Raw genomic sequence first — 14,639 nt, 5'->3', positions numbered from 1 at the left:
TATTTCTTCTCTTGTATCACCGTTCGGCAGAGTCTAGAACACTAAGGCGGATATGGATGGCTGTTAACTTGGTTCTTTCCTTTTAAAAAGATCCAGTGGAGTCTGGAACACGTAGGCGATTTAAGACGGTCGTTTATTCGGTTATTTTCTAAAACACTGCTCCGGCAGTGTCTAGAGCGCGTGGACATAGGTGCGAGCCTTACTCTCTAAGGAAGTATACCGACCTCTCCGCTCCTTCCTTGGCAATGGTGATAATCGATGAATACGCTTCGCCAAAGTTAATGTTACTCGAATTCAGAATCTATTTTACGAAAAGCTTAAAAGACTTCATTCAGCTTTCCCGGTTTATCTAGTAGTTTATAGTTAGGATTTTATTCCGTTCAACCAAGAATCACGTCCCATTTTGTTTTAATTCCAGTAGAGCACTCAACTAATAATGTTTTAATTTTAGCAGAGCACTCAACCAATACATCAGTTACTACTAGGAAGCTACTAGGAACATTTATCACTTAAGAAACTTTAAATGTTGAGTGTAAACAAACATTTTAAACAGACTACTAAAATAAAGTGATACTGCACTGGGGAAGTACTCTCTTGGTAAACACAGTATCAGAGTTATAAACGTTTCATCAGATGTTCGGAACTTATTAAAACTTATCTACCGATACCGTTAAGTTTCCAACTTATGTTTAGCGCCACGTTTAATCTTACTTACGTCACTGCATTTTGCATGCACTGTAATTTTGTCACTTAACTGTAGGTGGAATATATTTTAGTAAGTGAATATACATAAACACCTCGGTCTGTCTATTAATTTTTCTATCCTTAATATTTAATTTCATTATATAAATAAATATATTATATATATAAATATATTATATTATTTATATAAATATATTTATATAATAAATTTAAAATAGTCTATATTTTGCTGAATACCATAAATCATGACTGCAATGTTTGGTGATAACTTGAACCTTTGACCTTGCAGTTTTAAAAGTACGCCTTACGAAGCTGAGAAAGAATTCTCGGTACAGAATACAGCCAAGTAGTCAAAGTGTTAAAGTATCAAGTGTAAGCTAGAATCGTTATGAAGACATTGTCACAAATATTGTAATAACATATGAGGTATTTCACGACGTTGGTCATACTCTAAAATCTCCATTACTAAACCTTGTCTTTTGTAACCCAGTAATCTCTACTTCCCTCATATCTCATAATGTCATATCCGCCATTGAGATCAGAAACTTCTATGTCTCCAACTTAGGATGCAAACTTCGATACTTAGGACTTAAACTCCATCTTTTAGGATAAATAATAATAACATTATGTACAAAATCTAATAACGTGCATTTATTTAAATGGCCGTTTTTTATATTTTCTAAAATGGCCCAAAATCAAAATCCTCAACTGAACAGTATTCAGACATCACTTCGGCTTTCAATGAAGCTAGCACCCTGGCTAACGCGTGAGCTACTGCTTCAGCCCCTGCATCTGCTGCTGCTTTGGCTGTAGCGTCAGCGACCCCTGCTCCCTTGGCTCTACCTACCGCTTCAGCTATCGCTTTAACAGCTGCATCACTCACTGCTTCTGCTGCTGCTTCTGCCTCTGGGATAGATACTGGAGAGGCTACAGGCAAGGCTATGGGCTGAGCTATACTGGCGCAGGAGGCTATAGACACCTAAAAGGTAAATAAAAATGTTATAGACTAAACAACATTCGGTGAATATTATTAAACCGGCAGTAAAAATTGTTAAAACCAAAATAAGGAGATCACCTTCCTATGAAATTTTTACTTAATACTTTACGGATTTGGTGTTCAGTGCGCTTGTTCCAATCACTTTGAACCTTCAGATGTATATGATTAAGTGTTATGAAGCACAAATTTTCAGTTGTTATCAAAAGTTTCAGTGAGTTCACCATCACTCTCTTAGAGGAATATTTCAACATTTGTGTGTATACCTAACCTTATGCCTTAAGCGTTTTCCTAATAAACAGTGTAACGTCAATTCTAGAAACACAACTTTCTGTTTTTTTTTTAACATGGACGATAGAAAATGTCCGAAATCCTATAATATTTTCATAACATCCATCATCAATAACAAACTTTGAACCAGGTTTTTTTTAGAAGAGAACTCAATCAGGAGACTGACTTCGGCGCTGTAGGTATAAAATTGGCAAATGATGTAAGATGCATGAATCTTAAATTTTATGTTTGTGTGCAGTCCAGACGTGGGGATAACATACAACATTTTATCCCTGACCTTAACATTGACGTTTGCTTTATATGTAAATCATGTCTCTGCAATAAAGATTGATTGCGTATTCCTTGTTGCCACGATCAGAAATACGTTGAAAATGTATATTAATGGGGATTCTAGTTTTTCTCCTGTATTCGTATTTTTTGTGCCATATTTTTTGCCTTGTTTCCACATTTAAGAAAATGCATGTGCATAAACAGTTCTAAGAAGTCTACTTCTTCTCAAAAGACAAGTAATATGGGTTTTATAACAGTATTTAATTTATAGTAAAAGTTAGTAGTAACGTCTATTATATCTGCATTACAGCACTGACCAAGCATTACATAGACTTAACATTTGCTAAAACTTAGAATTAAAAGTACACTTTTTCTAAAACTTTTAATTTACTTATCTGGATATTTTTCACTCTATGTTCATTAAAAAAAAATATTCAATTAAGACGTGTTATTGCTATCAAGCTTCCTATACTATCACACTATAAATACAAACAAATTAAAAATTTTAATACAATTAATGAAACATATGAATTTCCTGTCATAAAGCAATGTCTACACAGTTGACTACATCTAACAGGCTCTTAGAATTAATATTTCGCAACTTTAGAGAATAGGATGAACTTTCGCAACTTTAGAGGATATGTGCTGCCTTAAGAACAGTTTGGCGTAGCCTGGAGGGATATTGTACATAAGAATAGGACAATATGTCAACCAAGGACTCTAAGAATGTTCATGTAGAATTTGTGTACAATCGGTCCAGTATTCTTTACATCATTGAGTAAAAACAAAAACACACACACACAATACATAGACCCATCTGATTTATATATATAATAGTGTAGATAAGAGACGTTTAAATATGAATTAAAAATAATATTACCTAAAACAAAACTAATGATACATTAAATTCCACTCAAAGGAATATTGTACTGGGAAGGTGTAACTTGGTAAACACAGTATCAGAGTTATAAACGTTTCATCAGATGTTTGGAACTTATTAAAACTTATTCACCGACACCGTAAGTTTCCAACTTCTGTTTAGCGCCACGTTATATCTCACTTACGGTGTTGCAATATTCTGGCATTTTAACGTCAACTATAATATACAATATATATTTTTAATTAGTCGCTCGTTTTTGTTTTTTTTTTTTTATTTTTTTACTATAAAGTAATATTGTGCAAGAGTAAAATTGTAGAATTAATTATATATTACGGTAGATATCACTACATTATAATATACAACATTACCTCCTATGAGTCAATAATTAATTTAAATTAGAGGAAATAAAAAATTAAACAAACATTCAATCGCAAAAAGTACTTGCTCCACCGGGACTCGAACTCGGATCTCTCACTTGCCGGGTGAATGTGCTATCATTACACCACAGAGCCCTCACTTTTTACGATTCAATTATTTTGTATTTAGCCGTTTCTTTCACATATGTGTTTAAAATAACCAAACTAACATATGATCGGAAGACCAAATACCTATCAAATGACTTCTATTTACATTCATTAAATTTGTATAAGTGGCAATAGCCTAATTTAATTTCAACAAACATTGAATCGCAAAAAGTACTTACTCCGCCGGGACTCGAACCCGGATCTCTCACTTGCCGGGTGAATGTGCTAACATTACACTTTCGTGAACTTCAGCTAAAAATGTTACCAGCTGTATAGTATCACTTAACTTTGGATTAAATTCTTCTTCATTAAAACCTTTCTCGGTCTTCGGGATGTATTAAAAAAGAATTAGCCGAACTGGTCCAGCGTTCTAGATTTTAACACTTAGCAACACATTTAGCGATTCATTTTTTAAAGACTAACAATTACCCGCGGCTTTGAATATAATTTCATAGGTTTTGTACCTCTATGACGACTTGTTCGATAGAATTATATTTCTGACGCCAATGTTAAGGAAAAATTCCATACCTGATATTGCTTCTTTCACAATCAATAATATATATATATATATATATATATATATATATATATATATATATATATTAAATATATATATATATATATATATTATATATATATATATATATATATTTAAGTAAAAACCTGAGAACTATTTGAGAAGCCTACTTTTTACAAAATACAGGTTTGTTTTATAACAGTCTTAAAAGTTAGACTACATTGCTTCTTATATCTGCTCCACTAGCACGCTTCTTTGCACGTAATTTAGTAGGCATGCTCGTGTAAGACCAATGTTGGTTTAAGTCAATTATATTTTCGACGCCAATTTTGAAATTTTATTGTTGCCACGATCAAGAAAATTCGTAAAATTTTTATATTTACAGCCATTGTAAATTATTTTGTTCTTAGTATGTTCTGTTCCATCGTTGATTTTACCTGTTTTCCCGATCAGGAAATATACATCACCGATCAGAGAAGCCTACTTCTGTCATAAGATAACTAATTTGGGTTTGATATCGTTCTTTTAATTTACTTTGCGGTAAAAGTTTGATAGTAACTTTGTCTTTTATATCTAATACTTACTAATAAATAAAAATGTACCATTAAACGTACATTAACTGTTACACCGCGCATTCGTTTCTTTAGAAACTGAAAGATATATGTAATATTTTAGAACATTTAGAGCTGGAATTGGTACATTAGTTCATAAGCACAGTCCATCGAACTTTCGTCAGTTTTTGCCGACTGCTTCAAAGTGATTCTTCATAGTCCAATTCTGACCATCATATGTTTTAGGACATTTTGTAACGTAGAAACTAGAAAAATAAGGTACCTACCTTATCACTGAAATCTAAAACAGCGTGAAAATAATGGTAATTTCTTAGAGAATTTACTCACAATAAATGTTAAAAGATTTAAAATAATGAACAATGTTTACTTAGATCAATTCATCTTTCAGCCAATATTTCACAACTTTAGAGACCAAGATGGGATTTTCGCTATTTTAAAGACTATTGGGACAAAACCTGGATTTTCTAAATAAGAATAGGCCTATATTCATACCGTTTACAATAAGAATGTTCATTGCCCATGTAATATTTCAGTAAAATTGGGTGAATAATTTATGGCATTAAATCAAAACAAATAATCAAAGGCACTTTCGCATTTAAAGGATAATTGATTAACTCATATACAACAATATAATATTTCAAACCTGTAGGTATTGTTCAACCTTACGTATAAAGAAATTCTGGAGTACTAATACGTATAGGTTAAAATTTTATCAAGCACAAGCAAAATTGAATTTCAATACTATTTTTACGTTAAAATATGAATGACTTTTTAATACTTCTTTTGGTTTCTGAAATAGGTAATTGCTTTAGAATTCCTCTAGCCTAAGTACCTTCTGCCCACACGTCACTGAAATGTTAAATTTATATGTCATATGAGTGTCTACTTTTTCTGGAACAAACACTCACCCAGATTTTAAATCCCCTATCCACCTGGATCCCATGTCACAGATTTTCGTTTTTTTCGTATGTTTAAACTGCTTCTGAATCGGCTAGCCCAAGAATATTTCCACCTTTGCGTCTCCTTACTTCGGGCTTCTTCAGAATCTAGATGGATGTTTGGAATTTCTCTACCTAATAGGAACTTAATTTATTTGTTAATCCACTCCTAGAACGTTAGGTTAAATAGACCCAAACTATGTTTTATCGCTTCTAGACTGAACATTCGTTAGGGTTCGACACATCCCAAAGTCTTGACAGGCCAAAGTAATCATGCGGAATTTATGTTTTTGTTGTAACTTTTGATAGTGAAGTCCCTGCAACCCCTGCATTTTCCAGATCCAAGGTTCACTTTAAACTCCATTGGGTATATTTCAAAAGGTTTTAATAAACATAAAGACGGGTGCCAAAGAACTAAAATTATATATATATATAACATATATTACAGTTAATACGTTAACACTATATTAGCACTATATGCTACAACAGTATATTAGGAATTTCTTTGAGTGTGTGATTTTATTAGTTGCACTTCGAGGTCTAACGGTAACTAGTAGGTTAGAGGAATAACGCCCTACATCTAGGGAATAAATCCACAATACATAATACGTATTTAAAACGACAAAGATTATTTTCCAGAGCTCTTAGAATTGTTGATACCAAACCTACAAAAGCAGAGTTATATCTATAAAAAAAGATAGCAAATTCATCTAAACTATATACTCGATTGTTCACCTGATGAGACTATAAGAATACCTCTTCACCTACATAGTATTACATTTTTATATGTTGTATTCTAGGCGTCTCTGATGTCAATAGGATCTAAAGATTTCGTTTTATCTTCTTCATCACCAACCTTTGTTGGATCTCTTCAGACGATCATGACTTCAGATTCCAGTAGTCAAGTCTGTGCACAGCGTCAAAGATTCCAGACGCTGCATTAAGAGGAAGTTCGACTGAGCTAACCTCAAAATTCACATTGAATCCTCCCTTCCCACCCATACCAACGTTACACTGAACACCTATGAGGTAACGTACCGTTTCTACAGTAAAACGCAACATTTCTGGAATCTACTATGAGCATTGATTGTAATTTATTGCCAGAGAGTAACCAAACATATTATTCCATGGGTTGGAAAATTTTCATTTCTGTCTTTTTGTACATCCGCACCATATTTTGGGAACAAACTGACTTATTGACTTGAATTGTTGGACGAAGCTTCATTTTTGTACTGAAATCGTTGATTTTAATGATGGTCCATTTTACTGCATGGGATTATGCTGAGCATTAGCGAAAGTTTTACGTTGGTCTTAAGAGGCACCATGGTTTCAACGAGAAAATTGCAGAATAAATAAATTTTTAAGCAAAAAGGGTAAAAACATATGATATTTTAACGTGTGACATAGCAACACACGTAGGCTAACAATAGACAGAAATAGAGGCTTGAAATTTTTTCAAACAACCTTAACGAAGCCTGCTACGCGACACGTCGTGTTGGGTACTGCTGCCATTTTAACGTGATTTGTTAGAATTTTTACAAATTATTAGATCTGTAATTTTCATGTAACACCATCTTCAAATGTACAGATTATTGTGATTAAAAAGTAAACTGTGAGAGCAACCGTATTTTGTAGCCAGCATCAAGTTAACCCAGGTGATGCAAATTAGAGTGATATTTCTTTAAAAGTGTTCACCAGTTTTCAACTTCCAAAGTTTTCAGTATTAACTATTTTATAAGCTTAATATGGATAAAATCGATGTCACAGATGTATTCCTCCATTCGTGTGAATTTTATGGATAACATGTGTGCGAAATTTTATTATCTTTGTTTCTGTACTTATATGTAAATGTTTCTGCTGTATTTAATTTAGTGAAGATTTCCTATAAAATTTGTAATTCAAGTAAAATAATTATGTAAAAGTACGTGTACTGGGGAGGATAGTAATGAAATTGTAGACAAAACAATATAACTTGCATTTATTTAAGTTTGTGTTTTCACTATATGGTTGGTATCTGCACATCACCGGCCATGCAATTTTCAGCTATCGCCATTGCCTTCAGATTAGCCAACACCTTACACAATGCATCAGCCATGGCATTGGCCGCTGATTTCGCTGCCGCTTTGGCGACTGCAGTTGCTTCAGGATCGGGTATACTAGCGCAAGACGCCAAGGTGACCTAGAATGTGAGCAGAGGTCTAGATCTAACCTGTTACAGACATCGGCAACTAGATAGACAATATCAATCATTTCATTAATTATGGTTCAAGAATTTTTGCAAATAAAATTGTCTATTCTGTTCTATCAATAACGGAATTTGAAATCATTTTCTTTTACTTTTCAATAACAAATTTTTTTCTAAGCGATTACTCTACAATAGCCTAATAATAATAATAATAGGATATACAACTCCAAATATTTTCAAGATTAATCTAACTTGAAATGTATTAATTTAAAAGTTTCCCAGAAAAAAATAAGGTGTATGCCTTAAATGGTATGAGCCCAAATCTAAAGATATTTTATTTTTCTACATTATTACAATTTACAGTTGCATTATTACAGTTAATAATTCTATATTGTAAACAACATTAAAAACCACTACTTATAAAAAAAGCTTACATTCAGCTTGCATCAACAGCTTCATCAAGGTTCCGCAATAATTGTTAATAAATTCTAATGGAATTTAATTAATTTCACACAAAAACATGAACTAATATGGTTTCTAATTTTATGAACAAAATGGCTAATACATTAAATAATTAACTAACTAAATAAACTATCAGTAAACTTTCTAAAAAAGCGTACTTCAAAAATTCAGAAATAAAAAATTTAATAAAGCTATTAAAAAATATTAGCTAATATTGTAATAAATAATTTAATAAGAAATAAATTAATTTTTTTGTTATTATAATATTTTCTCTCACTGTGTGATTGCAAAGGAACTTAAAGCCTTTAAAATGGACAAATTATACAAATGGTATCTTCAGTTTATTAAACGAAGTATACTAGTTAATAACTAATGCAAAATACCAAAATGGTGTTATGGTATGATTTTTAGTCTAGTTAAACTAAAGTAATGAAACCTCTTACGAAACAATTAGATAATTATTTGAGCGTATCAATATTCCTGCCATGAAAGATATTTTATCAATAAATAGCTACACTATTACTTCTATCTCTGAACATGACTCTGGCTAAATACAGACTGTTGAGTACTCAATAAACATGATACTATTTGATAACATTGAGATAATTCTGTCATGTCTAGGATTACGATACAAGGGAAAAAATCCAACTTTGTACGATTTGCTAACATTTCCATAAAAAAGGGAAAGAAACTATTGTATATCCCTCTCTAAATAATTAATCATTGCTAAAAAGTGCTAACCGACAATAAATGGTGAAAAATTAATTCCGTTCTTCACAACAATGGTTAGATTACGAAACCTGCCATGCTTTGCTTCATCTTCAAGATTCAGACACTCTGAGCGCGGATTGCTTTGCCGTTAACAGACATGGTCCCGGCATGCCATCAAAGTGTTTTGAGTACAAATCTAAGACAATGACGTTAATCATATGGTACAAGCCTACAGTAATGTTTTAATGCGGGTTCTGGTTGAGTCTGTTAGGTTTCTGCTAAACAGTATTAACTTCACCTGATGCACTTAGGTAATACTAATCTGACGATTGTTCAATAATCAAATCCATCCATGATATTATGATCAGAAGATTTGTGTGAACCACACCCTTTGTCTACAAAGCTACTTAAAACTATTCTACGTTCAACATTTGGTTTAAATAATCGCCACCGTTTTAATACAATTCACGTATTTGTATGACATCTGTTCAGAATACTTTTCTGTTTTGGACTATCCCATTCGGCCAAAATTTATGAAATAAATGTTCTTGTTTAACAATTTTATTCTTCTATGACTTGATTATTTTCTTCCTAATTATACGTCACATGTAATGTATGGCTTTACTTATGATTTTGATTTACGTCTATGGCATCTATAATAATCATGGAAAAATATGTGTTTTGCCCTAGATCCTTTTTTTCATGAATATTTCATAATATTTACACTACTCCATTACGAATAAAGAATTTCTTAATTTTGAATAAAGTTTGTACATCTACATGGCGTATCTTTGCGTTTTTGTGTAAAATGCTTATTATGTTTTTATCATTTTTATATGCTTGAATGACATTATTTTTTATTTATGTTGCAATAGTTAGATTAAAATTCTGAAATCTCATATACTTCCCAGTTTTTTAACAGTTTGGCCATGGAGGCGGAGCCTTCAGTTCATAGGTGAAATTGGATTTTTCATTTAGTTTTGAACATAAATAGTGGTTTTATGAAAACACACCCCACATATGCAATAAACGCCACTTAAAACTACAAAAAAAATCCAACTTCTATTAGGGATCGCCAACTTCTCCTCGGTTTCTCCTTAACAAATTCCGATCACCAAGGTCATCGACTTCTGCATCCTTGCTCGCTGGATCTCCCCGACTCTCTAAATTGAAGCACTCCAGATTAAATGGGTCCTAGTACAAAATGTCCCTGTCTGAATTTTTACCTGTATCATCCACTAACGGATCCTTATTGTTATCAGCATATTATTATTAGCCCTAGGACGGAATAAATCTACTATTAATAGGTTCTTAGTTTCATTCAAATTTTAGTCCTTTGAGACGTACATAGAATCTACGTATTTCGGCTCGTTAACACCATCAGTAGGATTTAAATTTATTATGCATAACATTAGCCAGTGGCGTCTTCAAAATATGAAAATGTCCTTGACCTAGAAATGATGGTTTTCCGTCCAATTCCAGCCGTTCGGTGAACATGTCCGTCCGGCCGGTTATCTTTTTTTAACGTCGGTTACATTTTAATACGTGCCAAAAATATAATCGTATAATTAGTGTAAAGCAAAAATCTTGCTCGTGTGGTTTAAATAGTTTTAAAGATACCATGGTTAGTAAGAAAATTGTTATTAGATATAAAAAACATGTAGTTTCCGAGTGCGTTTCAAAGGAGAAATTTTTTACGAAAATAAAAACCTATTATTACTACTCCCTTATCCCATGTAAATGGCGGAAAGTCATTTCAATTTTAGATCATATCACAGTTTCGCTTCTGTTTCTTGCAAGGTGCAATATACGAATCAACCGGTATGTGCATAAATATATTCAACCTCTCAGGAATAAAGCAAGTAATGGTAAAGGCCAGATAGTCACTTTCAAATTTAAAACTGGAGTACCTATCGCTGCAGTTACAGAATTAATTAAATTTACTGCAAACGGATGTTTTGCAGTCCAAGAGTTCTCTAAAGCTATTTTTGATGCTTTTGGAAAACGCTTTACCCACGTCAAAGACCGAAGCTAAGAGATAACTACTTTGTGTTGCTCATCATACTTGTATAGTTATTTTAAAACTGAGTGTAATTAAATTAAGTTGTACTAATACGTATTTTGAACTTCAAATATTAGTGACCTTAACATAATTTATGCATTGTATTGGAAATGGCCTAGTACTTTACGACGTGGCATGCAAGCAAAACTTGATATTGTGTCATGAATTACAAATGTCACTTGTGTGGATTATTTCCCGCGATTTTAATTGGGTTTTAAATAGTTTTCATTACATAGATAAATTAGTTTGCAAATAATCTCATACTTTTCTACAATTCCACATAACTAAATAAAATACTATTCTAATGGTTTTATTTTCTACCCCTTTCATTGTAAAACTATTAGGCTAATTGTAAAATTATTAACTTGGCGTTTTTAAAAGCCAATCAATATATGTTTACTATAGCATCAGCTCATAAAAACAGAATAAGAAATTAATTCAGAAGTTTAGGTCCAGACAAATACATTAAAATAACGCATGTGTCCGTTGTCTTATCACTAAATATACTATCACTTACCAAAAAGAAACCAACACATAAGCCCACCAACAGGGAAGATAGCTTGGACTGCGACATTGTATTCTCAGTGTATCCGCGCTTCTGGAACGTCGTATGGCCGATTTTGTACCTATCACAATACAAACAGTCCTATCACTTACCTCACTGATATCACAGTCACACACCGTGGCGCATGGTTCTATCAATGAAACCAGCTCAAGGACTTTATGTAACTTCTGTATCTTTTTTCTCTAACTTTAAAAGAAGCAATGTGAACTACGCTAGTGAATAAGGAGATGGAAATGACAATTGATAATACCAATTCTACTAAATTTCTTTCATTAAATATTTGTACCTACATCAATTTCTAAATTTGGTTAATTTCTTCCTGTTTATCCCACATCATCCTAGATTGCAACTTTATAGAATTTTGATAAGTACTTATAATTCACAGCAGTAAAAGTATATAAGTTTAGAAATCTAGTTTACAACTAAACGAAACCAAACACGACTTAATACACTCACTAAAGACTTTGAAGGTTATCGATTCAGTTAAAAGTTTTAGAATAGAGGCTGTATATAATGATTTTTGAAAAACCTACTGGCAATTATTTCATTATATAGACACATTAGCTTAGAAGCACAAAGCTTAAAAACTGAAACTCTGAAAAGTTTTAAAATAGTGGTTCTTATATTTTCGAAATATGATAAAATCCGAACAACTAATGATTTTTCATATTACCATCATTGTAAAAATTGACCTTCAAATCCAATAATGCAAATTCAATTATGAATTGCGCTTAAGAACCTTACAGTAAGTTTGCCTTTCTCCCGACTGAGCTGTAATGTACTGGGCAAAAATATCTGACGATATTCGTTGCTATGTAGTCGAGGGGTCGTGTTTTGAGTGGAAGTGGGATGTGGCCTATGCTATTTCAGTTACCATGTAGCATTGGTTAAGTGTATGCAGTGCGATTTTTTAAGTAAAGATTTTTTATTGTTAGCCATTAGTTTCATAACAATAAACAAAGAGCACTACCTGAGAATTTTGGATCGATTTTATATCCCTAAACTAAAAGATACTTATAATAGCTATGAAAAATGTTGGTTCCAAAAGGAAGGGGTAATTGGCTATTCAGCAAATTTCATAATTAAGGAAAATATTTTTTGGCCGCGTCACTCTCATAATGGTGGCACTTTAGGGGAGGGAGGGGTAATTTAAATTAAAAGAGTACGCAAATAAATATCCCGTATCTACATGACTTCAAAGACCTACCAATTAGTCGCTTCCGTACAAAATGAGGTGTTGCAAAAAGTGTTATAGATTTACTGAAAGTTCCATATATGGATAAATGATCGTCTTCAAATCCCAAATGATTTCATTTAGGTTATTTATTAATCTTTTCATTAATTAACACGTACTTTATATAAAATAATAAATATGCTGAGATTTTCATAAATTTTGTTGCCGCTCCCTGTACATATATAACATGTTTTAGCATGTATTAAAATCAGGATTTTAAAATTAATATTCTCCTAACCATCAGTATTGTTCTCTTTTACAATTTTGAAAGTATATTTTCACTAATACCTACGTATACTATAGTTAAAAATTTTTTTTTTTGTTTTGATTTAGGACCATCATCACATATTTATTGAACATTTGTTGGTTTTTTTTTTAATATTTAATTATTACTCGCAATTTTGGGATACAATAACGAGCTGTTACAAGCATCTACCAGTAGTACTTATATGAAATTCAGATGGTTAGCTGCTGCTTTTCCTCACATTCATATCTTACGTGTTGTCAACTAGCACTCTGTATATTATAATATTATTTTATCATTTACACGTGTTTCAATGAATAAATACCTGCTACACGTGGAAGGAGTGGGTTTATTGTTCAAGACTGCAACGCGTGTTCCTGACGTTAGCTTTTTATCCAAATGCCAGATATGAATGTAGAATCTGAAATTAAAACCACGTGCTGGGCTTACAGAAATGTAGGTGCTTGGGAGTATAACACGTGTTAATTATAAAATACTAATCCATCAAAATATTCATAATATTACCTTACCTGCGTTGACCTTCTTCCTCCTAAGAAACCATGTTTGTCCTCCCATATTTCATTGTCATGTTCATATATTGCTCTCCGAAGTATGTGCTGTTTCTGATCCAAATGGCATTGATCAGCCTGTAACAGAAATTTTTTACTTTAACCTTTACCTTTTTTAATTAGGTACTTCATTTTTCAAACTTTCGAACACCACTTCTTCAAAAACGTATGAATAAAGGTACATAGTCCAATGTATTCCTTTTCATGCAATTTATGGAGCTTTATTTTGAAATAAATACTTCATTTATATAGTTATGCTTGATTGTGTTTTCCTTTGCAAGTTTCCTTATTATTTTTTATTTATTTTATGAATTTTTCCAATATATGGTTTTTATTAATTACTTCCATACTAATCACTTAATTTTTAGGTTTATTCTTATTTTTAGTTTTATTGTTAATTCAATTCAATGTTACAAAAGAAAAATTTCAATTTACATTATGGAAAGGAAACTCTTAAAAGTGAAGAACAATACCCTGAGGTATTAACGTTTGGAGCATCGCGATTATTCCAGAAAACCCATAGTAAAAGTTGAAATGGAGATTGCAGCGTTATCTGGGATCACAGTTAAAGTGCAAAACTCTACTAAGACGGTGAGTGAGTTTTAATAAGTTCCCCAAGTCTGACGACACATTTACGATTATGTTGCTGAGACGACTGAGACTCGGATGTATCGCAAACCGATATTCACGCGAACTTCGCTTGTCTTACAAACTGCGCCGAAAACTTTGGAGATTGTCGTACATTTCAAAATTAATTAATAATATCGGTTGTAAATGGCTGTTACGCACATATACATGTAAATAGCGCAGATGCATTCAAGTACTTAATTAATTACTTTATGATGTAGTTTACATCATATATGAAGGTTGTAAATATAGTAAATATAAGGTAAATATAATCAGGCTTCAGCAATAAGCT

General features: G+C 32.3%; 1 protein-coding gene across 2 annotated transcripts; it reads right to left on the bottom strand.

Annotated features, from left to right (window-relative positions):
* Nucleotides 1–1,331: 1,331 nt before the first annotated feature.
* Nucleotides 1,332–13,403, bottom strand: LOC124366558 (coiled-coil domain-containing protein 8 homolog). 2 transcript variants are annotated; one of them, XM_046823152.1, is made up of 3 exons: nt 13,353–13,403; nt 11,626–11,734; nt 1,332–1,681 (listed from the first exon to the last, which is right to left on the bottom strand). In XM_046823152.1, exons 2-3 carry the CDS (start codon nt 11,680–11,682, stop codon nt 1,382–1,384), a joined length of 357 nt encoding a protein of 118 aa, XP_046679108.1. In that variant the 5' UTR covers nt 11,683–11,734; nt 13,353–13,403; the 3' UTR covers nt 1,332–1,381. The 2 variants fall into 2 exon arrangements, with proteins under 2 accessions (XP_046679108.1, XP_046679107.1); XM_046823151.1 differs by lacking the exon at nt 13,353–13,403 and adding an exon at nt 12,347–12,475.
* Between the last annotated feature and the right edge of the window lie 1,236 nt (nt 13,404–14,639).

Source organism: Homalodisca vitripennis, chromosome 7, assembly GCF_021130785.1.
Source record: "Homalodisca vitripennis isolate AUS2020 chromosome 7, UT_GWSS_2.1, whole genome shotgun sequence".
Taxonomy (NCBI): Eukaryota; Metazoa; Arthropoda; class Insecta; order Hemiptera; family Cicadellidae; genus Homalodisca; species Homalodisca vitripennis.
Note: the sequence above shows the minus strand (reverse complement) of the source record. Positions and strands in the feature narration are given on the sequence as shown.